Genomic DNA, 23,698 nt, shown 5'->3' on the forward strand with positions numbered 1-23,698 from the left:
TAATTATTTTTTTAAAAGCGAGACATTTTAAATGAGAATAATAAAGAAAAGTATTTCCTTGTCCCCCTTTCCCTGTTAATGCCCTACCTGGCCCCTGGCAAAACTTTGCTAGACCCGCCCCTGCACAGTTACCAGCTGTCAGCTACATAGAAAAGGATCCTGGTGTTATTTGTCTCTCAGAAACCGTTCATAACTTCCTTCAACTCATTCATGTCACCTAAAAGGTAAACCTGTTTCTCCATCACCTGTTCAGCTCTGATGATTCAGTAAGGACATCTCCTGGTTTCATCTTCATGTTTCCTCTCACCAGATAACCAAACCGATATCATGACCAGCAGCTTTACAGCTGTGGCTCCAGCAAACATCAGCTGATACTAGAAATTAATATTACTAAATTCTAACAACAGCTGATCAAGCTTAAATGTGCTGCTGTTGTTTAACGCGACATCCGCTGGTTTCCTCTTTCTGGCGCAAAGTGGGCGATAAATAAACAAGAGAGAAAAGCCGATCAGCTGATCATTGATCAGTTTCGTGATTGAAGTAGAAACGGGAGAGAATGAGAGAAGAAGAGGCAGCTGTGCAGCTTCAGCTTTGTGTCTTTTTCATTGTAGCTGAAGTCTGGGACAAACTGTGCTCCTTTTCACCTCAGTACGAAACGCGTAATATTTTCTCTGAATACGAGACGATTCTGTTTTTTACGGGACGGTTGGCAACTCTAATAATTAACCGTATGAACAAAATAAAGTTCAACATCAGTAACATAGCACCCACCCAGCTGTATACAGTAGAAACTCCGTCATGCTAGCTAGCACGCAGTACGAAAATGTCAGCATAAGGAAAATAAACTCCACCTAAACTTGGTTTATATCTGACTCCGATAGACTGCAGGACATAACTTCTTACCTGAAGTTCAGTTCACCTGACACGCGGACCGGCGGCCGCTTGGGTCTCTCCTCTTGCCTCCCTTTCCTTCATCCACCTGCTGGCTTCCACCACTTGCTAATGTTATTGAATCTGTGGAAGCTCCGCGATATCCACCACACGAAGTAACGAGTAACGAGCCTATCTAAATCCCAGTAACGAGTAACGCGTTCCTGGTTTTGGCATAATAACTAGTTACCGTGCTCGTTACCACAATAATAACGTAGTTACTGTAACGCGTTACTTAATAACGCGTTAGTCCCAACACTGCTTGAATCTGCCCCAAGGTCGTTTACTGTGTTTGTGTATAATCTTTACAATAGAAATGTTTCTTTATTGCTGTATCTGATTTTTAAGTTATTTAACATTTTATTAACATAGAAATCTTACATATTAGTTAAAAGTACAAAAATCTGTGAGGTTTCTGTGGCATTTTGCTGCACTGGTGCAGGCTAATTACTGATTCGAGGTGTTTTGAAGCATCTGCTCTCAACAGAGTCCATTATTACATGTTTTACTTACTGTGTTTATCATGTAAGTGCATGCTTGTAAAGGATCTTACATCAATAATCAGCTGGGCTTTAAAGGTTACCACTAGAACTTCAGCAGGGACCTCATTAAAGAGTCACTTAAAGCTTCATCAGATCAAGAAGGATCTACGTGTAGAAGCGTCGCCTGCTGGTTTATTAGAAGAACACCGAGAACGTGATGACATTTGTCACGACGAAGTGACATTTTGAAAGCTGCTCTGGTGGCAATGGACTGAAGCCGCGTTTCCCAAACTAATCTTTTCTTTCACAAGTGTTTTTTACTGACATTTTAAGGGATTTTAAAACGAGGCAGAGCCAGATTTCACACCAAGTCCTCTTTTCTTAAGAATAATCACATCTACATTAGTCTTTTTACTTTACGGCTGATCTGCCCGTCACTGCTGATAAGTCAACTTCAAAAAGTCAGTGTCCATCAATAGAGCATCACCACAAGTCAATTAGCAAAGCGTTTATAACAAGGAATGTACCACTTACAGACAGCAACCAAAAAATCCACAATTTAACAGTTAATAATTGCAAAACCAATGTTTTAATTATATTAACACTCAAATGAATATATGTCATGAAACACTTTAAAAAGGTGGATTACGTGCAATGGCTCAAGGCAAAAAAAGCATAAAACGAAGGTCTAACATTCTAATAATATGCAAGCAAATTAATATAATAAATTAAAAGGGTTTAATGTCATTAAGGTTTACAGCCAAACCAACAATGCTGTAAAATGGGTGAGAAATATACATTTTCTGATTCCCTGCCATTCACAAAATAAAAATATAAAATCAGAACGATTTTGTTTAGTAGAACATGAAGCACTCTAAATGTCATCCACTATTAATACCTCTCATTATTAGTGTTTGTGGAAGTTTTTGCATTCATCTGTTTTCCATAGCATTTCTTTTTTCCTGTGGTATAAGTTCCTGGGCAGGTTATGGCAACATTTGGCATGAACTCTTTATTTCCTTCCAGATTGCATTCCGCAGAGTCTTTTGCAGCAAAGTAAACATGTGCACCAACAACAAAATAAGACAAGAAAATGAAAAGAGGCACATAAGGGGTTTCTCAAACAACAAATTTGTTCTTGGTGGTTGAACCGCTTTTGGTAGCGGTGTCTGCATGAGACTGGTAACCAATAGTCATCTTCATGGGAAGCCCCAAGCGTTCCTTGTAAACTCTCCTGTTGAAATACGAAATGACAACGTAAGAGACTGAGGAGGCCTTCAGTGCTTAGAGTACTTAAACAGACCGCGATCTGATCTGCCTCACCCTATGTGCGTTACAGCTTCGCGGTTCTCGTAGTCTGACGTCCAGACGGCTATTTTATCCCCTTTTGTGCGGACGTTGACCACGGCTCCGCAGACATCGTCGCTGTAGTCGTCAAAGGCCTCTCCGACTAAGCACAGCAGCTGGTGAGAGGATGCAGAGGAAGAAAAGCTGTTGTCTCGACATAATGAATCACATCTTCATTTTGACAGCAACTTAAAATCCTCCTGATTCTTTGCGAAAAAAGAAAAGGCAGTGAGGTCGTCGAGGTTTGTCATATTCATTACTGGGCAGCTGACATTTTTAAGGATTTCTGCTTTTTTAAAATCAGTGACACGACATAGTATTTAGTGGCATTTTACACTGACATTATTATTTCTAAAGTTACTACTTAATTCCAGTGTGATATTTCAGCAGTATCTGAACACATTTTGTTCTGACAGCTTCGATATCTTCAGACGGCCTCGGCCCTGTTTGAAATGTGAAAAACTTCTGCAGCCGACCCAAAGCTTTAGTCACAAACCTGATCATGACACGAGCAGAAAATTAAAGAGTCTTTGGTGTTTTTTCAATAACCGATCTTCTGATGACTCACTTGCTTTATTCTCCATCAGCAGCTTCACTTTCCAAATTAAGTTCTTTCCAGCTAACGATGAGCTACAGCAAGATAAGTTCAGGATCAATGGCAGGTCAGAACAGATAGAAAATTAGTAAGTAAGAAATCACTTTTATACAAGTTGAGTTCTTAAAGATTTTGAAGAAGAAATTATTTGTATCCTATTAAACACAATCATAATGTGAAATACAGTATATAGGGTTAATCAGTGGGTAAGTGAATCCTATCCTATATATCAGTGGTTCTCAAACTGCGGTACGTGTACCACTGGTAGTACGTGGGCTCCCTCTAGTGGTACACAGGAAATCTCAAAAAAATTTCTTAAGATTAATTAATATAGCATGTTCTGATTGAGGGATTTCTGAAAAATTCAAACGTACAGCTCTGCTATCACTTCCGACATAAATGAAGCCAGAAAACTAAACAGCAGTGACGTTTGTAGGGTTACTGAAGTTGGGCTAGCTGGTATATAATGATGTGCTACGTGGTGGATAGCTACACAGCTATGGTTATCATAGCATAAACAAAGTGAAGCTTGAGGATGAACGCTAACTTTTTTCCACTAGATAAAAGTTAACGTGAGGGGTCCCGATGGTTAGGGACAAATGCAATCGCATGTCGGGATGATGTAAACGGACCAAACTACAGTCGGGAGAACAACTGAGATAATCCATCCACAATACGAGGTTAGTCACTAATATACTGCTGCATGAGCTGGGGTGTAGTTTCATCGAGAGAGGCCGACAGTGATCACTGACCTATTTTCAGGGGCTTGTTGAGATTAAACAGAAAAAGATACAAAGCTATAAAACATGTTAAAAACACAACAGCCTTAATAAACTAAATAAATAAAGTAGTTTGGACCCAGAAGCAAGTTTCATCGTGTCATCACTTAAAGATTGGATATCCCACCTGCTGTGAATGTTTTAATGCAGTACAGTTGTTATTTTTATCACTTGTCACATCCTGTTTATGACAGTTAAAATAAATAACATTCATATAAGAAATAAAATTGTCTCGTGTAAACTGTATATGGTGTTAAATAGGCCTGTACTTTAATGTCGGTCATAAGGGTGGTACTTTAAGAGTCATATATTTTATGAGGTGGTACTCACTGGTATATATAAATTTATCCTACAGGATTTAAACTGGAAAAAGAGTTTAAAAGATGCTAGTTTTAAAATTTAGATTCTTTGTATTTAAATGGTTTTTTTCCATGATCTCTGATGTTGACGTTGAGATTTGAATCTTAGTCACCTCAACCTCCAGGTCAGCGTCACTGAGATTCAAATTCACCAACATTTGTAGTAGATCCAACTATTGTATGAATTTTAAGACTATATGTCACCTTGTTCTCGAGTTATCGCATTTAAAAACCTGCCTAGAAATAATATTTGGTAACTTGCTGATTGTAGCGCTCACTGCTGCCCCAGGTGGCCATATGCATTAATTCAACACAGTATAAGTGTTCCAACATCCCGGTGATATTTTTTATATCACCGGGATGTTTTTATATCTTGTGAAAATGTTTTTCTTTTCTTTCCTGCATCTGTGCTGAGCATCGCTCGCTGTTAGCACCAAGCAAGCAAACCAATTTTCAATTGCTCTCATTTGACCAGGTTGTGATCTCAAACCTGCAGCTCAACACGCATTCACAGCAATCGCACATTTGCTGCCAAGAACATGAAATCAATCTGAGCGGCGGCTCGGTTCAGCTCTGAAAGGTACGCTTGGTTGTAATCACCCCTTTCTGCAGGCAACAAGTGTAATGATAACATGGTCTAACTAATTATGGCTGCCAGCATGTAATAAATGTACTGCTTTGGGGAGAGGTTAGAGAAATGATTATTATTGTCACTGGTTTAAGCAATGGGATGAAGAGCACAAGCACAGTCAAACCTACAGTTTCCAGCCAGTAGCGGTCCAGGTCTAATCTCCTCTGCTGCTTGGTGAGTGTAACCAGCCAGCGCCCGCCACGCTTGTTCCTCTCATCCTCCCACATGGGTTCAATGCCATCCTGCAGCAATAGTTCAAATCGTCAGCACACATCCTGAGCAGCCTCTAAGAATGAGGTTTCAATGTTGCCTGCAAGCACTGTATCTTTCCCACAGTTACGCATTAGATGTTTGCAACAGAAAAAACGAAAAAAAAAAAAAAGTCAAAGTCAAAAGTCAGTGTGTATGCAGCGAGTGCTGAAACAGCTTTTTCCTAAAGATTCACCTTCAACTTATTTCCACAAAGGTTTTTTTTTCTTCCAGAAGATTTCCTTAATGTAAATTTGTACAGATGATGACTGATAATCACTGGTGTGATCCTACATAAAGGCTTGAGTCCAGTACTTTTTCCACTTTCCTCTCTCTCCTGGCTGTGAGCTGGCTTTTTCTACACCTTGTTTCCCTTCCCTCCAGCAATGATGCTGCTGTTTTTACTGGAACTCTTGTCTTGGCAGTTCAGTCAGGTATTGTTCTGTTTGCAGAAGCTTTATTTGTTTCTGTTCAGTGTTTGGACTACCACTGCCTTGAGGGGTATGATGTGGGCTGTGGGACAGACCCTCAAAGCAGTCAACTTCAGTACCGGAGAAACTCCGATTGTTTTACAATGTCTAAAATAATAATAGGATATCAGTTTAAAACACTTAACTGATTTCTACTCCTGTACTTCAAATGTGGAAGAGGCCTCGGGCCTTTTATTTGCTTATATAGTATCTCAAAATAACTAAAACTAGCACAAATGCCATATCTCATATCTATGTAAAGACATTTTCCAGCTTAAAAAGATGCTATGTAGTTTTTTTTTTTTTTACATGTAACTTTGAGAATATTGAAATACTTTTACTTAAAATATAGACTGTTAAAGAAGACACTGACAAGCAAAGGTCACTAAAAAGCCCAATTTAATTAAATGTATGTGCATTTAAAGTCAACACTCACTGCTTTTGTCCAGAAAAGGTAAACGAATCAAACATACCTTGAAAAGTGAGTAATCACAGCCTGACATGAGATTGCTTGACAACTGGATATGGTTGTAGAGACTGAAATAAAGACAGAAAAGCATTAATAAAATCATATTTCACAACATATTATATAGTCAGGCTATCTCACAGCTTGTTTCTCAGTGAAAGCACAAAAGAATCCCAGACATTTATTGTTCCTTACGCCCAGAAATCTTCAACTGTGTCAAATTTAGAGATGAGTCGCAGGTTGGCCTGCCATGTTTTGCTCTTGTCATTCTTGAAGAACCACAGAGACCATCTGTTGTTTTAAGCAGAAAACAAAAATTAGCATAAATATAATAGGCCCATTATTACACACACAATGTAAACAAAGGCAAACAGAACCACTGAGCTTCTGGGCAAATGAGCAACGTATGGATGCACAGGATGCAGATGATGCTTGTCCCAAATGCTCAACACTAAACTCTCTAATAACTCAGCAACAGGCTGGCAAAAAATGAAACTCTAATAAAGAATTAAAGCAGATAGCCTCCCACAGTCCAAATATGAGCCAAATAAGGTCTGAATAATAAGCCAAATATCTTCAGCTGTACTAAATCCACAGAGCAGAGTGTTTGATGAGCATTTAGAACTTTGTGTGAATTTTTCTAGTTAACCTGTTTATCAGACATTTGAATGTTTAGTTGTAGGCCATGATCTAAGGCCACATATATTACACAATCCCTCTCATGGGCTTCAACAGGCTCAATCACCCTTTGACCCTGAAAACAATGTGGGAGGTAAGAAAATTGAGGAATGCATATCACTGTCAATACAAATAACATTAATCCGTTTCAGATGCTTTATGGCACTGTCAATATTTTGGGATATTTAGCCATTAGCATTTACCTTCTCATCAAAATGAGCTGTGAGACACCACTAAAGTGTTTAGGAGCCAACTTTTCTTTTAGCTGACTGGATCTCAGTCGAGTTTGGCTTGTATATTTGACCCTTTTGGACATAAAGACCCTTGTGGAATTTAAATATGCATAAAATATTCATTCACGGCTTATTTGTATTCAGCACAGAAGGTACTTGGAAAGTATCCAAGTATGGATTGAGAGGAAAAACACTGAACCCCCCTGGACAGGTCACCACGCCATCACAGACAATCACAGTCTTACTGTGGGGAAATAAAAAAAGGCTTGAATCCAACGCTCTGCATGCATAAATACATGGATACAGGTACAATTTAATAAAAAACTGTATATATGAGTTTTTTCATTTTATATATGAATTGGCAGTTTTAAGACATTAAGAAAATGCAATCAATCAATTATATTTACTGTCACATACTGTGTATTTACCAGATGTCTACAGGTTAGGGGGTAATTTAAGACTGTGATGAAATGCACAACAAAATTCCAAATGTGTTTATTAATATAATAAGAAGATGGATAATGTTGTTCTGAGACTGAAACAGCTGGCTGTGGGACTCCATGACCCCATCAGAATCAGCTGGTTTTCTTGGTACGGTAACTTTAATAACTATCCAGTGAAGCCATACAAAGTAAGTACATGGTGGTGGGGTGAAATCTGGCATTTTAAGTCACCTAACTTTTCCCATCTTTTGATCCTTTAGAATTCCTACTGTACATGAGCTACGCACATTAAATTTTCAGAGATGAAAAACACAAGCTAAGCTCTGTTAAAAATCTGTAAATAATTTACACCCACTCAAAGTGTCACAATCTAAAGCCAAAATCTCACATTTTTATTACTTTTTTTCTTTAAATAATAAACTTTGAACATCAATATCATGGGATATATCACTTTAATCAGCAAAGCAGCATCAATTTAATGTCCGGCGCTTGTACTCTGGATGTTTTAACTGTTTCATACTAGACTGATCCCCAGCTCCTCCAGTCTGCATGTCACAGTGTTTCTTGGGAAAGATACTGAAGCCCAAATTACCCTGATCCATCCATCAGAGTGTGTATGAGTGTGATCGTTAGAAAACGCTTACAGGCATAGAATAAAGCATTGCTTTGAGTTCTCACTTGGAGTAAAAATGTGATACATAAGCCGGTCCATTTACCATTTAATAATTAAATGGAGAAAACCCAAAAAGGTGCTTTACAGTTTGATCTTCCCTTTTCCAAAGACGGAGGTTTCTGTGAGATTCTCCACGAGTGTACTGCAGCCCTTCCAGCCTGCTGGGCCTAAACTGATCCCCAGCCTAAGCACTGGGTACTCTTGTATTTAACAGAAGCTACAAATGTTACATCAGCTCATGTATCTGACGGCCTGCTGTTACCGTTTTTTGTACATATAAACTCAGCATGAAAGTAGATGACAAACAATGATTTAATGATGCGGTTCCACTGCATTATCTAATTTTGTGTGTGTGTTTGGTGGGGGTTGAGTGGGACAGCGTCATGTGATCTGGAAATTCTAGCCGTGCGATATCAATGAAAACACTGAACATCCATCAAAAACACATTTGAGATAACTTCATATTTTAATTATTAAATGTGTATTTATGACATTTTATGACTGCCAAGTCTGTTAGACACCATGTTCAATCAAGCTGAAAATTGCTTTAACTCATCAAAATCTATCTTGGAAACAAAACACATTTGCATTTGTACTTCTATTTATGTTTCTATCATGCAGACAAATTGTGTAAATGGCTCCTCTTCCTCCCGTGAACACAGCACTCATTGTTTTCAGTGAGTGGTCAATTCATGTCTTGCTTTCACTTCTGCATGAGCGGCTGCTTCGGCCATGAGGAGAAACGGTCATTCAGTTCTTGAACTGAGCCTTGTGATCAAACATTAGTGTGACACAGGTCACCAGTCTTTTCTCTGGAGTTTGATGCACTTTTCATCTTGACATTTATACACTCCCACACACATCTGCAAGCAGTCGCTCTTACTGACGGTGATCAGATGCTGGCAACTGAAATGCTTTTGTTTTGTTTTGCCTCCAAAGCCCAATTTTCAAGCTACTTAGACAAAAATTACTTTAATTCAGTTGAATTAAAGCAAAGCCTGCCTACTTGCTATTCTAAAAATAGTGATTAAGGCTTTATTATACAATTTTAAACTTTAATAACAGTCCTCAACAAACTGTTATGCAAAGCAAGGAGGCGAACAAACTATCAGACTTTTTGACTTCAGCTAATAAGTGGTACTGATTTACAGGCCTATAAACACATCACACAGACCATTGTCACACACACTGGACACATGCATACGATTTGGTAATAAGAAGCGAGGCAACAATTATATAGATTATTTGGGCCTTAACAGACTATTATTTACTATTCAATAATGTGATAACAAGTGCAACACACAGTATGTTTTTTTTGCCAGAAATAACAGTAAAGCAAGTGTAGGCAAAAAATAATTTATACGAGTAATTCTGATCTTTGGTTTTCATCTGGAAAGATAAAGAAACGAGACTGTGGGAGTTTTTAAGACTTTTTCAAAAATCGTTTTTTGGGGGCATTCAACAGGTTTTCTAGGCGTTTTTCTTTTTTTTAATATATAAAAGTGCAAGTTTTATGTCCTGATAACCACTGAAATGATAGTTATTTGATGAGCTCTACAGCGTTATTTAAATTAAGTGCCCTGAGGTGTTACCAAAAGTGTCACGAGTTGCTTGAAGGAAAACTTTGTGTCGCTTTACATAAACTTGCGGTCTCTACCTGTTCTGGAGCGGGTGTTTGATGTAGGCCTCTGGGCTCACAATCTCCTGTCCAGTCTGCTCAGCTCCATCTTCATCAGGCTGGGTAGGACTTGGGTTAGTTTCCTAAAAAAATAGATGGAGGCTCAACACTAATAGAAGGAATACAATAAAACTGAAAACAACATGTTTGAGTTCTGGTTTTTCCCCTTGTTTACTCGTTTCCACTAGTAGAAGTCCCGTTTTTAAAAAAAGAAACTGATATTTTAGCCTAAAACGAAACTTAGATCGACTTAAATTCCGTGACGGAAGCAGATGTTTACGGAATCCATTACGAACATCTGGAACACATTTCACTATGATGCGAGGAAAGACTAACTAATATTAACGATAAAATTACTTAATACAAATTAAAATCTAGAGGCCATCTTAAACTCGGTGTGTGATCTACGTTTTTTTGTTTTTTTTTTTTTTTTAAAAAAAAATACACATTAAATATAATTTTTGAGAGGAACAAGATAAGGAATTCCTCTGTGCTTCTACATCATTTACCTCAGCTTACAGCACTGCTAACGGCGGATCGCAGAGGTCATGTGTTGAACCATTCTGACAGCTGGATTTTTATTTACATAAAGTCCTCCTCAGATATAAGGTATGATTTCACGTGCCTCTAATAAACACATATTTCTTGGAGGTTCACTTCACTGCTGCGCAATGTCCGTCACTAAAAGTGACTGGTTTTCAGGTGAGAGTTAATGTGCTTCCCTCGTTTGGTAGCAGTAACGTCAGCCTTGAAAGTTGGGAGATTTCCACATACAAGCATTCCTGTTTTACGCCTCGCTCGTGGCACCCAAGACAAACTTGAAGTACTCAAAACAACACGTGTGGCCCCAACAACGCTCATTAAGCATTTACGGGCTAATTTTAAGAGTTGTACGTGAAGTTTACGGCAGACACCGCCCTGTAATCAAGCGAGAAGACCCTCATATGTTTTCATGTGTTCTTTACAGAAAGTACTCACCGGTTCGGCGGTCGCCATCTTACAATTCTCTGTTAGGAAAGTTTCTGTTGATTGGACCGAACTATGCAACGTGACGGTCCCGCTGCGGACATGCGCCGTGCATGCAGCTGCCACTGGCTGGCTGCCCCGACTGGCTGCTCGTCGTCGACTCCACCCCTTGTGCAGACGGAGCAGGCATGGCGAGCACCGAAGCTAGAAGGGAGTGTGAGACAGAGGGCTGCAGTAAGGACGCCAAACTTCAGTGCCCCACATGTATCAAGCTTGGTATTCAAGGTTCCTATTTCTGCTCGCAGGTACTTCTGCTTTCCCGGTTTGTCTGCTTTAAATGTGAGCTGGTGCCGCGCGCCGGGGCCCTCTGTTTTATCACGAGGTTGCTAACTGACAAGCTAGGTAGCTGTGTGTACGTGAATCTATTGGTAAAGCGCAACTTTTTGTGAACGTTGCGGATGCTGATTAGTTGTATAGTGGCACACAGACTGGTGGAGATAAATAATGCAACCAGTGATTGTAACTGGTGCTACCTGCTAACCACCAGGCCGAGGGTAAACGCTTAGCTAGCTAACTTATGGCTAAAGTGAGTCATGTAACGACCCTGGTCAAAATAATAGCTGTGGCCAATTGGTGTGAAGTTGTCTAACGTAAAACGGCTTATGAAGTCATAGTTATTGTGTAGGAATCACATAAAGTGATGCAGTATGTTGCACATACTTGCATTTGAGTTGTAAAGTGATATGTCACGCAACTCTAGCCCGACAGATCATCCTGGTTCTTTGGTTCCCATGAGACCAAACATCTGTAGGAAATTTGTCATTTAAAGATGGAGTGTTTATGCGTTGGGTCTCCTACTTGGCTGGAAATCAGAAGAGCTACATGTAGTATGCAAACACATTTCTTTCAGAAGTTTGGCAGCTTAAAGTACTGACAAGCACATTGGTACGCCACTTGTGTTTTAATTACCAGTAATACCACGTGGATATTTCCTGTGTAGCTGCAGACACTGGATTAGAATGATCAGTAGAATTTTGAGTAAAATCTCTTCAGATTTCTTTTAAAAGCTTGATAAATAGTTAGTGTTGCTGACAGTGTTTATTACTATCTTGTAGTGCAGAGGTATTTGACCCTAAAGGTCTCTGCTGTGAGTGCAGTTTTGGTTCTGCTGCCAGACTCGGCTTTCCACTCTGTGCCATTAACTATCCATGCTGATTTATAGGACTTGATGGTTTCTGTTTGCAAATCAGCAAATAAGATGGCCTTTATCGATGGCGGCAGGCCATCTTTTTTCTGCTATTTCTCAAAGTAAAGTAACCCAAATTTCAGTTGTAGCTGACTATAATTGAGTCATGTGGTTGCGATCATGTGTGAGTGTTGCATGTTGTTGATATGGACTTCACTGAAAAATTTGTGCTGTATCAGTAATAACAATAATTTTTCTTTGCAGGAATGTTTTAAAGGAAGCTGGGCATCTCACAAGTTGCTGCACAAAAAAGCAAGTAGGTGTAATTGGACACTGTCTACCACTGTGCTATCGTGATGTTTAGCTTATATGAACAAGCAGCATTGTATTTGTGTGCATGTTATTAATACAGAAGGACAGGTTGACTGTGTAAAACCTACATGTAGGAAGTAACACTACAATCATAAAATGAGACTAAAAGAAACATATTTATAATAATAACAGACTATACTAACTACATTCAAATATGCTCCTGTAATATCCTAGCTGCAACTAAACCCGGAAAACTGAAAAGTGCAAATATATCACTGCAATGCAAGTGATCACACCATAACTTTGAAAACACTGCAGTCAGTGCAGACATGGGTACACACACTACGAACAAGTACTGTTAAGAATTTAGAGCTATACATTACATACTGTGGACTGGGACAAGGAAGTGGCACAAAACAAGCTAATGAGGTTTTCTAAAAATAGAAATAAAAAGTTATTTAGTCCTTACAAGATGCAGTAACTACTACCAAAACAAAAGCTACAAGGAATTTAAATAGGACAGTGGGACAAGGTCAAATTAGTGACTACGAAAAACCAGAAAATTCCAACACAAAATAAAAAACGTACTATTTGATAACCATAATTTGAAACAGGTCTGAACCAAGAAAAACCTAAAACAAAAAATATACCCGCTGCATCGCTAATTTTCCCACGTACATGAAATCTAAGTCTCAGCAAATTCATTCATCAAACCCGTAACCACACTGAAGCGTGACTGTCAAACGAAACACCTGCATGGCAAGATGACCCAACTCTAAGGCAACACACATCCATTACCACAGATCAAAATCATTCACAGCTTCCTTTTAAGACTCCTCTGCCAATCAAATGGCAGCTCAGAAAGTTGAGGTGGCACCCCTTACATATATATGTGTCCTTTTAGAGTCACCAGTTGATGAAACTTCTTTCTGTACTTTGTGCCAGATGATTGAGATGCACATAAAACAACTCACAGGGTATGTTGCATATTCTTTTGTATTTTAGAGGAAGAAAAGAACCAAAATGAATCTAAGAACTGTGTGGAGAAGGAGATCAACACAGACCCATGGCCAGGGTACCGCTACACAGGAAAACTACGCCCTCACTATCCTCTGGTAAGTAATGAAAAATGAAAGGGCAGTCAGAACAGCTACACTCCACTATATAGGGCTGCATTAACCTGCACTAGCCAAACAAACTGGACTTTGGGGATCAAACATGGCATGGTATGGATAGCCTAGCTTGAGTACACTACTAAGCCTAGTTTATGGTCATTGCATTGGTTGTTGCATGTAAAGTTGTCTTGCTGACAAGATAAACTAGGTGTACACATAAAAGGTGAAGTGAAATGACATTCAGTTATCTACATGTAATAAAATCATCCCAACAAGTATTTTACAGATTGTAACAGATCAGGGGAATAAAAGAAGCCAACAGGAAAAGCATCATCTGAACTTTTCAGTCGTGTCATCTCACTTGGCTGCAGTTTGTGTGAAAAACTATTGCCAACATACAGACGAAAGCTGTTGGATTAGGACATCTGAGAATCTAGACACTGCTGATCCTTTGCTGTTAGCTTCCCGTGAGATGTGTTAGGTCTCCTGGTACCACTGCTACTGATGCGAGGTGTAGTAAATGCACATAAAGCCAGAATTAAACTGAATACATCAGTACGCTGACACTGATATCCGGTCCAGCTTTATGAATCAGGATCAGACTAATATGTGATTCAAATATCAGAACGGTGCATCAAAAAAAGGGGTGGTGGTGGAGGGTGCATTCGATTTATAACACAGCACGAAACAGTACAGGCTCAAGCATAAAGATAAGAATCATCTTATGGCATTTACCTTATTCAAATGAATGGAAGTCTCAAACAGAGACTAACAGGAAATGTTAAATTTTGTTACTTGCTTCAAGGATTCTCTCATATAAACACTGACACTCTGAGTTAACCTGTCTGTCTTTCTTCTGGGCTTCTCTGTAGACTCCCATGAGACCTGTGCCAGGTGACATCCAAAGACCTGACTATGCTGATCATCCCAGAGGTAACCAGATCTCTTTCTGTTCCAGCAGAAGTGATCTTTTTATTTATTTTTTTATTTTTTTTAAGCTGTAAATCCTTTTTGACATGTCACACTGTGCAGTTCATCAGAGGTACTGTGTACAAGTAACAGGATTCATTCAGGGATGTCATACTTTTGATAAATCAGAAATCAACCCTAGCTCCATTGGGGCATGAGACATGATGAGCATAAGCTGTGGTGTCTTGGTATAAAATGATAATATTTAACTGACCTGCATAACTGATGGGTTCATTGGTATTTTAGTGGCAAATAAGTTACTTTGTAAGTATGTGTTGACATCAGCTAAGTGGGGAAAAAGTGCACAGTGGGGTATGCAAATCCAGATTATTATCACAATAAATGAGTTAGAAACTAATGGCACAGATTTAGTAATGCACGAATGAGCTTTGAGAGCTACTACCTGTTGAAGGCCCGTCTCTGTCTGTGTCTGAACAATGCACTCATCCATGCATGCGTGTTCTGCCATTTTTACATGAATGCACAGATAAGCTGATACGTCTTGTGCTGTCAGCTAAAGATCTGTACACACAGAGGATAGTCTGAACAGGCAGAACTTAATGAAGAGCCACGTCAGCAAGTTTTGTGCTATAATTGAAATTCAGCAGTTTATCGAGATCTCTGTCACTAGTTCATTTTTAATTTTGCTTAAGTGGGCATATTTAATATGGTGAGGCAACCGTGCCACGTTCAGCCACAACAACCAGTTTACAAGTGAGCTCATGCATTAGAATTAATATCACATGGTTTATATTCAAATGCAGAATTAGATGTGTTCTTACTGTTTGTCCAGGATTATGTTTGTGTACTCATTTCTAGTCTTCGAGTCCACTCAAAGGATAAATTCACACATGAGCATCTATGTTCTTTTTCTTACATCAGGGGCAGAACACATTTTACACTGCATGCAGTAGCTACTTAGTAACCTTATTGTACAGATGTGGTTGGGCACAGACCATTTGATTTGAGCATCATTTTCAACTTCTAATAATGAAATTCATGTTACTCACAATAAAGTAGACCCTACTCACTGACAAGAAAAATGTAATCCTGCAGTTACATGTGGAGTTGAGTTGACAGTGAATCAGTGAGTATTAGCCTGAGATATAATGGCTATACTCTCGTTCTGTATTGCTTCTGTCCTTGCTTCTGTTTAAAAAAATTTCCTTGTTGGTGTTAAGTCTGATTCCCAAACCCTTTCCTGAAGTCCATCTCCAGACTCTAACCTTATTTTTAGCTGATGGTGTTGTTTAGCCTTTCCAACATACTGACTTCTTCAGGATTTTAAGAGTGGGATGGAACAGAGGAGCAGCTCATTGTGATTCACTGTGTTTCTCAGTAGCCACTCCTTGGGGGTGCTGAAAAAGTGTGGACTAACCCTTTAAACATTCACTGATAGATTAATCGTTACTTCTCCCACAGCGCTCACTGGACTGTTTTTAAATCTAGAGCCTGATATTTCTTGTCTTGATCAAGATCAATCTGTAAATCTCGATTTAAATATCTCTACATGGGCAAAGTATTGTGCTTAGTGCAGGTTGTTTTATAGCTGCTGTATATAGTATGTGAATATAATTTCACAGTTCAGCTTTTGGAGATGTAGCACTTTGAAATCAGTGAATATCATGTAGGCACATCTGTACTGATGCCTTTCTAAGCTGAAATAAAACCAGACTTGAATAGTCTTCTGTCTAATGTCCATGTAATATCTCACGGTGATCTCTCTCCCTCGTTGGCGTTGGATTTATTGCAGGGAAAAGTCAACCTGCTGACAGCTGCGCTGTCACGCTGTGTTTTTTATCACCAGTTTGCTTCTTTTATGTAAATTATCACAAGCTGAGATTACTCTAACCTGCCTTATTTTACATCTATTTCTCTGGGCAAGTCGTTCTTTTTTTGCAGCCATGGCAACCTCTGCATCCGTGTCATCTGACTGCATAGATCCACACTCAGGTAGTCATGGTTACAGTCTCCTTTCATTCTCCTGTGATGCCAATTCAGGGAGTGAAGCACAATTGATTCAGGACAGTGTTCCCCAACATTCTGTAGCTTGTTGTTTATTTCCTCAAATAAACCCATAATCGGAAGTGGGTCTAACTGCAGGAAATTGACTTTGTCGTCGCTAGGGCATTTTAAAAGCCTCTGCATTGTCATAACAGTTATAAAAAATAACCAGCGGAGAGCTGTTAAACAATTTATTGTTTTGTAAAGATTTTCCAAAGGGTTCCAGTCAGGTAGCTGACTCATACAGATTATTAAATGGATTTAAATGATAACTGGTAAATAGGGATTCTTTAATAACTCAAATGTGGACAGTAAGCATCTTCAAATCAGCTGGTACACATCAACTAGCTGCACAACCCAAAGGAAAAGGCTGAAAAATGCCTGATACAGGCCTCTTATTAGTTGAGGCTCGGTCCCTCTTCAGGGCTGAACACGAGCTTTTTCAGCAGTGATTGTCATTATGAAAACATAATGTACACACTGTCCTTTTCTCATACTCCGCTTCTTCTCAGAACAGGTGTATCAAAGCGTTGGTAAGTCCAATTGATTTGCATTGTCACACTGTGGCCTGATCAGGTCAAAAGGACATCAGCATTTGAGTCAAACACTAATCTGTCTCATGTCTGTGTTGCTAGGCAACTGTTCACATTCATCCAGCATTCATCTGGTCGAGTTAATAAATTATGGACCAGCGAATTATTGATGACACGGTGCTTTGGCCAACAGATATTTGTATGCATTTTGCAGTCCAATAAAAATGTTGGGATCTTGTTGGATCGGTCGTTACCAAGCTGACCTGCTGCACTGAGACCTGCACTTTTGTTGTTCTCCATATAACAGAAGCTGCCGAGCTTTGTTCTTCTGAGCCGACGGTGTGAGTGTCATTAGACCCTGTGTCTGCTCAGGTGCTGAAGCTGTAGTGTAGTCTTTATAGGAGTGGCTAGTTATTCATAGCAACACAAGATGCATTCATGCTTGTTAGATGTTTAGGGCTGAAGCTGGCAAAATATCAAAACAGTTCAGCTTGGTATGCACTCAGGACACTTTATTAGGAACACCAGCACAAACTAATAGACACAGACTGCAATCTGATGCAATTCTACTTTTACACTTGTGATTTTTGTTGATATTGTGAGAAAGATGGTTTGGTTTTGTAGTGGATTTAATTATACTATCGGTCCTCATGATCATACATGAGGTCATACCTGAGGTGAGTTTATTTTTCAGATTTATACCTTGCAGCTCCTCTGCACAGACTGTAGCTGTACAAGCAGTAAAAAATTAAACATCACAAGGATTTCACATTAAAAGTACCAAAACTAAACCAGGTGGCACTCCTGTGCTACCATCAGTAGTTCTTCACTATTCCTCTGATACATTAAAAACAACATTTATCTCCTAAAACAAGGAATACCTGTTTGTAGTGATTAAACTTTTATCATGAGAGCGCACCCTGGGCTTAGACTTTAGCCATGGCTTTCTGAGAGTAGATTTGCCTTCTGCTATAGAGAGTAGTATTTGTTAGTTATTTAGTTTTACAGATGTTCACCTGTTCTTACACAGTGGTTTCTACTGAAACCAAATGAATGTTTTCTGATGGTCTAGAGGTGGATTAATTGTGTACTGTGACTTGTTGAAGCTGCGAGGAGTCAGAGACAACTGAAGGTAAAGCTCATAGGACAGTATGGATTAACATGATTGCCTTTATTTAAGTATCTACATTCTTGCATGGGGTAATAGTTACAGTTGCACCAATTACAGTGTAACTGTAAAAATTATAGTATGAATGACAATGCCTTGTGCCTTCTCAGTAACAGATGATTTATTTGGTTGTCACTTGTGATGGAAAAACAAAATCAATCAGGAAAATGTAAATCCAGCAGTGACAGTCTGGAAATTGATAGACTGACAGCAGCTGCTATTGCAAGATCCTGGCTGAATGAGCTCATCAGTTTCACTGAGTATTGACGTGTGAGTGATGCCAGTTGTCTGTCCTTGTTTCCTTCCCGCAGGGATGTCTGAGTCCGAGCAGTTCTTGAAGGGGACGTCACAGATCAAGACTCTTTCCCCCGAGGACATTGAGGGCATGAGAGTTGTATGCAAGGTAACAATCAGTATTGACTGTCTGCTTTCAAGGCGTGCATTTTTAGCTAACCTTTATTGCAGTGCAGTTGCAATGACACGTGTGCCATTTGCAGCTGGCAAGAGAAGTTCTGGACATTGCAGCCGTGATGGTGAAACCAGGCGTTACAACAGAAGAAATTGACCACGCTGTGCATCTGGTGCGTTGTTTTGAAACATGACACAATGCCTCATTTTTGGATCGACTAAACAAAAACTCGCCTTATGGCTCATTATAGTGCATCCACATGTCAGTGCCAGCCATGTAAGCAGCTTAAGCACTTTGGTTTGAACTGTTAAATATATCAAATGAACTCATTTAAAATGGATTGTTGATCTTTAATATTTGTCATACATTTACATTTGTACGTTGTTGCACTGCTGCCATCTCTGTAACGTACACACTTTGTCCCGACAGGCCTGTTTAGCAAGGAACTGCTACCCCTCCCCTCTCAACTACTACAATTTTCCCAAATCCTGCTGCACGTCTGTTAACGAAGTCATCTGCCACGGCATCCCAGACAGAAGACCCCTGCAAGAAGGAGATATCCTCAATGGTGCGTTCACTGCCTCATGTCTTCTCATATCTGTCCCTGCTTTACTGCCATCGTGTGCTTTAATACTGCAGTGTTTAAAAATGTATTCATATTCCCAGTGTCTAGCAAAGTCCTGGGAATGCTTGAGTTTGTATGTAGGTAAATGTTTGGGGGGGGGGGGGATAAAAGGGGAATTGGGATGACAAATGGTTGTACTGAGATCCCAAAATGGTATCAGCAGGAGTTTGGCCAATTTTAGCCTCTTTATGAATATTTCTGCTAAGGCGACGTCTTCTATCCGCCACTCCCCTCAGAGCGTCTGATGGAGTACTTGCCAACAACTCATCTCTCGCTGCGTGGCCCGACAAGACAAATAGTTTCATTAACCTCTACCAGTGGGGCTTTGCCAGTCAGATTCTCTGCTGTCTATATTTTTCCTCGAGTGGGGAAAAGTCCCAGTTTGCAAACTGGCACTTCCAATTTTATCAGCAGTTTTTTAATAAAAGGATATTTTGTATTGCCTTGCAAATGGATACATGTTTTCTGAAAACTTGCTAGCGACTGTTATTAACTGCTCTTGGCAGGTCATTCATAATATTGCTCCATTGTGTTAAACATAAAAGAGTTTGGTTTGTCATCTGACACAATGGTTCTGACATATTTGTCTTCCCACACTCACGCAGTGGACATCACTGTGTACCACAATGGTTTCCATGGCGACCTCAACGAAACCTTCTTTGTTGGAGAGGTGGACGAAGGAGCAAAGAAACTGGTTCAGACTACGTATGAATGCCTTATGCAAGCCATTGACTCTGGTAGGCTCACTTTCTGTCTTTCTAACATTTTACAGTGATGGTGGTGTTTTGTGTTGATGTGTTGGATGATATTTTATCTACCCTTGTTTAATCAAAGACGCAGCTTTGGGTAAATCAGCCAGTATTAGCTTATTAGGATTATTGGTATCAATATATTGAGGTCATTGAATAACAACAATTTGCATTATAGGTGTTGCCATAGCAGAGTTTGGCCACCAGAGAGCACTTGCATTTCAGAGCAAGTCGAAATTGATGGGTCATTCCTCAGTGACCCATCAGTTTGTGAACTGCAATCCTTAAAGTGGCCAGGATATTGCAAATTCTGATCATCTACATGTGCATGGCAACTGGGATGCACCATCTGCTGAGGAACATTATGCATTATGGAAGATTATCAGCTAATCTGATTTTTATTTTCTGGTCTGGTCTTTTGTCCAGTTAATAGTCAAAGATATTCAATTGACTGCTGAAGGCAAACACAACATTACCTTTGTGAACCTGAAATAGGAAAATACTTTACATTTTGAAACATTTATGTAGAAACAACATAGTTTTTTTTCAATGTCAAATACTTACATTAGTGTGTGTGATTCAGGAAATAAACTAAGCCCTGTGTTGTTTTTTCCTCAGTGAAGCCTGGCATTCGCTACAGAGAGCTGGGTAACATCATCCAGAAGCACGCTCAGGCCAACGGCTTCTCTGTGGTGCGCAGCTACTGCGGCCACGGCATCCACAGACTTTTCCACACGGCTCCCAATGTGCCGCACTATGCCAGTGAGTAACTCCCACGGTTAGCGCTGAATGCGTTAGCATTAATTACTCAAATGTGCATGATTTATGTTCTCCTTAATTTCCCAGAAAACAAAGCAGTTGGTGTTATGAAGCCTGGCCATGTGTTCACCATTGAGCCCATGATATGTGAAGGTGAGTGTAACCTTTGTATGAATAATAATCTTTACAGAAATAGATCAAATTAATATGTTAGAAAACTGCCTTAATTAGACAATTTGCAAACTACATAGAGCAAGAGACTAAAACTGGAATACTATGTCAAGTTAAACATTGTAATACTTGTTTCTGTTTGCAGTTTTATTGCAGTGTAGTTCTCATAATACACCATAAATGGTGTTTTGCTTGGTTTTTAGGAACAGAAGCCTTTAAGATGAGTTGATTAGATAAAACTATTTTGTTTCTTTAAAGCAAAACGACCAAGTTGCCTTCAGAAATCACCTTCACAGTCGAGCATAGACTGGGCCAAGCTGAGGCTGTTAACAGATTCTTACAGGGTAAAATTGTGTAAAGCCAGTCAGGCTCCAAAATGGGTCATTACACTTTAAACCCCTTAACTATCTCACAGGTAAACAGTGAGTCATTGCATAGCTCAGAGGCTTTGTTTTTTTGTCGATTTTGTTAAATTGACGTTGTGTAAGCCAAAGCCAGAAATCGTGTGCGTGTGTGTAATGTCTCAGGTGGCTGGCAAGATGAGACGTGGCCAGACGGCTGGACGGCGGTGACCAGAGATGGGAAGCGCTCGGCTCAGTTCGAACACACCCTGCTGGTGACGGAAACCGGCTGCGAGATCCTCACCCGCCGTCTGGAAGAGAACGGACGCGCTCATTTCCTCAGCCAAATGTAGACCGGACAGGAACGCACCAAGGACTGGACTTTACCAAACACACACACACCCAGCACTTCTGCAGCTCACACACAAACACATTCGCACACACAGCACATCGAAAAATCATGAGGCACCGCTCCTGAAGCTCAGTGTAACTGTAGCTCTCATGGCTTTCTGAATTAAATATCGGTTCCTCAAAGTAAATGGAAGTACTTGAATGTGTCTTATATCAAATGTGGATTACTTTATTAGTGAAAACTGTATCCTCTGGAGGAAATATAAAAGTATTTATGAGATTTGGTTTTGCTTAGTGGTCAGGATTGATAGGCTCGTTCTCACCTCTGGGTCTTGTCATGCCCAGAGCTGTCACAGGCTGTCTAGTTGTTGTTGTCAGTGGTGGGTGGAGCTCAGGGCAAATTCAACTAGTACACCATGCTTTGCTTCTTTTTTTTTCCCCTCAACCTCTGCTAACTTAATCACATGTCATATAAATTTATCGGTTGTGGAGTGAGGAGAACCAGCAATACTAGAGAGTACAGGGAAACAGAGTCCACAGAAAACCAACAAGCAACTTAAAATTTAGGCTTATCAAATTAAAGTTTGGCCATGAACCTGCCTTAGTTGCCCGGGAGCTAAAGAAAACAATCGGTGATGAGTTGATTTACTGTTTAATGGAAGACGAGGCTGATTAGCTGACTACACTATGTCACCGTCTCATTCACCTGTTGACGTGTCCAGTACAAGTGCTGTAACCTAATTGTTATGTCTTGAATGTGGCTATTATTAGTGCTCATCCGGTGAGGAAATTGGCAACGGTTGCTAGGAGAATTGTGACGTAGCCTCAAGAGCATCTGCGCGGTTATCCAGAAAGACAATAAAGACCCTGAACCTCTAAGTGGTGGACTTTTTGGCCCTGCTTTGAGAAGTCCTCCTTTGGTGTCTCATGTTTTCAATAGCCCCGTTGTAGCAAATTAAAATGTGAATCTAGAAATTGAAACTAGCCGGCTATCTCCATCGGTGGCTCCCCTCTCCTTTTACTCTGCAGTAGTCATCTCGATGACGGGATTTTCCTCGTGCAAGAAGCAGCATTCGGTATTTCTATATTTTCAGAGGACTAATGTGATCAGAGTTTCTCTGCCATCTTTGTATTTCTTCTAATGGAGTAATAAATGACTCTTCTGTAGCTGTGTGTGGGTGAGTTTGTCCTTCAGTAGACTGCAAATGAAAATCCCAAAAGTGGCTTAATTTAGCAGCCTTTTATTAATGGAAGTGACAGTTTGGGTTCTTCTCAGCCGTAATGCCTTTTTAAACTCAGAGGAGGGCAGTGACGATCATTAAAGTTTTGATTTTTGACTCTTTGTTTACTCCCGTCTTACACAATTTCATCATTTTTCAGTGCATTTTCCTCTGCTTCATTCATTGGAAATGAATTTGGTCCCACAAACTTGACTTTGTCTGTTTTTAAGAGTTGGAACTCTGATTCTCTTTTATCATCTACGTTTTGTCCCTATGTGCAGTTTGATGCTTTGAAAGGTTTCTAGAGTAAAAGCTTAGCATTTCCTCGTGCTAATTGCACATTTGTAAGTTATCTAGCATTACTAATGGATCTTGTTGTGTACGCTGCTCATCTACCGTCTCCTCTCTGACAGTCTTCTCTTATATTAATTACACCTGTGCATTTCCCACATGACAAGTGAAAATGTCTGCTGTGAAGAAAATCCTGTGCGGTTCACAGTAATTAACCCCATCAAGCTAAAAAGGCACACAGTCTTTTTTTAATTTAGTCTTTCATGTGTTTGCCTAACACATCAAAACGGTTGTAATTCAACACCACAGAAACGTAGAAGAGGTCAAATTAGTCTTTGAATATGGCTTTTGACATGTTTCAGTCAACTACAAATGATATAGTTGGGAACAAGCTTTAATCTTTTTAATTTCTTTGATGGAGAAAATGCGGCTTGGTTTAAAACTGATTATTCCAGCAGCAGAAATGGGTTTTCAGCCAGAGCCAAAGGAAAGTCAGCAGGATTCCTCTTAATTTGG

General features: G+C 39.7%; 2 protein-coding genes across 2 annotated transcripts; one reads left to right on the forward strand and one right to left on the reverse strand.

Moving 5' to 3' along the window:
• Positions 1-1,905: 1,905 nt before the first annotated feature.
• On the reverse strand, positions 1,906-11,122 carry eif4eb (eukaryotic translation initiation factor 4eb). Its single transcript, XM_031732042.2, has 7 exons — positions 10,992-11,122; positions 9,993-10,096; positions 6,504-6,599; positions 6,316-6,379; positions 5,252-5,365; positions 2,736-2,875; positions 1,906-2,646 (listed from the first exon to the last, which is right to left on the reverse strand). The coding sequence occupies exons 1-7, from the start codon at positions 11,007-11,009 to the stop codon at positions 2,532-2,534; spliced, it is 651 nt and encodes a 216-aa protein (XP_031587902.1). The 5' UTR covers positions 11,010-11,122; the 3' UTR covers positions 1,906-2,531.
• On the forward strand, positions 11,063-22,838 carry metap1 (methionyl aminopeptidase 1). The gene is made up of 11 exons (XM_031732041.2): positions 11,063-11,284; positions 12,430-12,481; positions 13,483-13,592; positions 14,465-14,525; positions 18,578-18,669; positions 18,764-18,847; positions 19,105-19,243; positions 19,906-20,037; positions 20,668-20,811; positions 20,896-20,961; positions 21,507-22,838. The coding sequence occupies exons 1-11, from the start codon at positions 11,093-11,095 to the stop codon at positions 21,671-21,673; spliced, it is 1,239 nt and encodes a 412-aa protein (XP_031587901.1). The 5' UTR covers positions 11,063-11,092; the 3' UTR covers positions 21,674-22,838.
• Positions 22,839-23,698: the final 860 nt, after the last annotated feature.

This window comes from Oreochromis aureus, linkage group 19, assembly GCF_013358895.1.
Source record: "Oreochromis aureus strain Israel breed Guangdong linkage group 19, ZZ_aureus, whole genome shotgun sequence".
Lineage (NCBI taxonomy): Eukaryota > Metazoa > Chordata > Actinopteri > Cichliformes > Cichlidae > Oreochromis > Oreochromis aureus.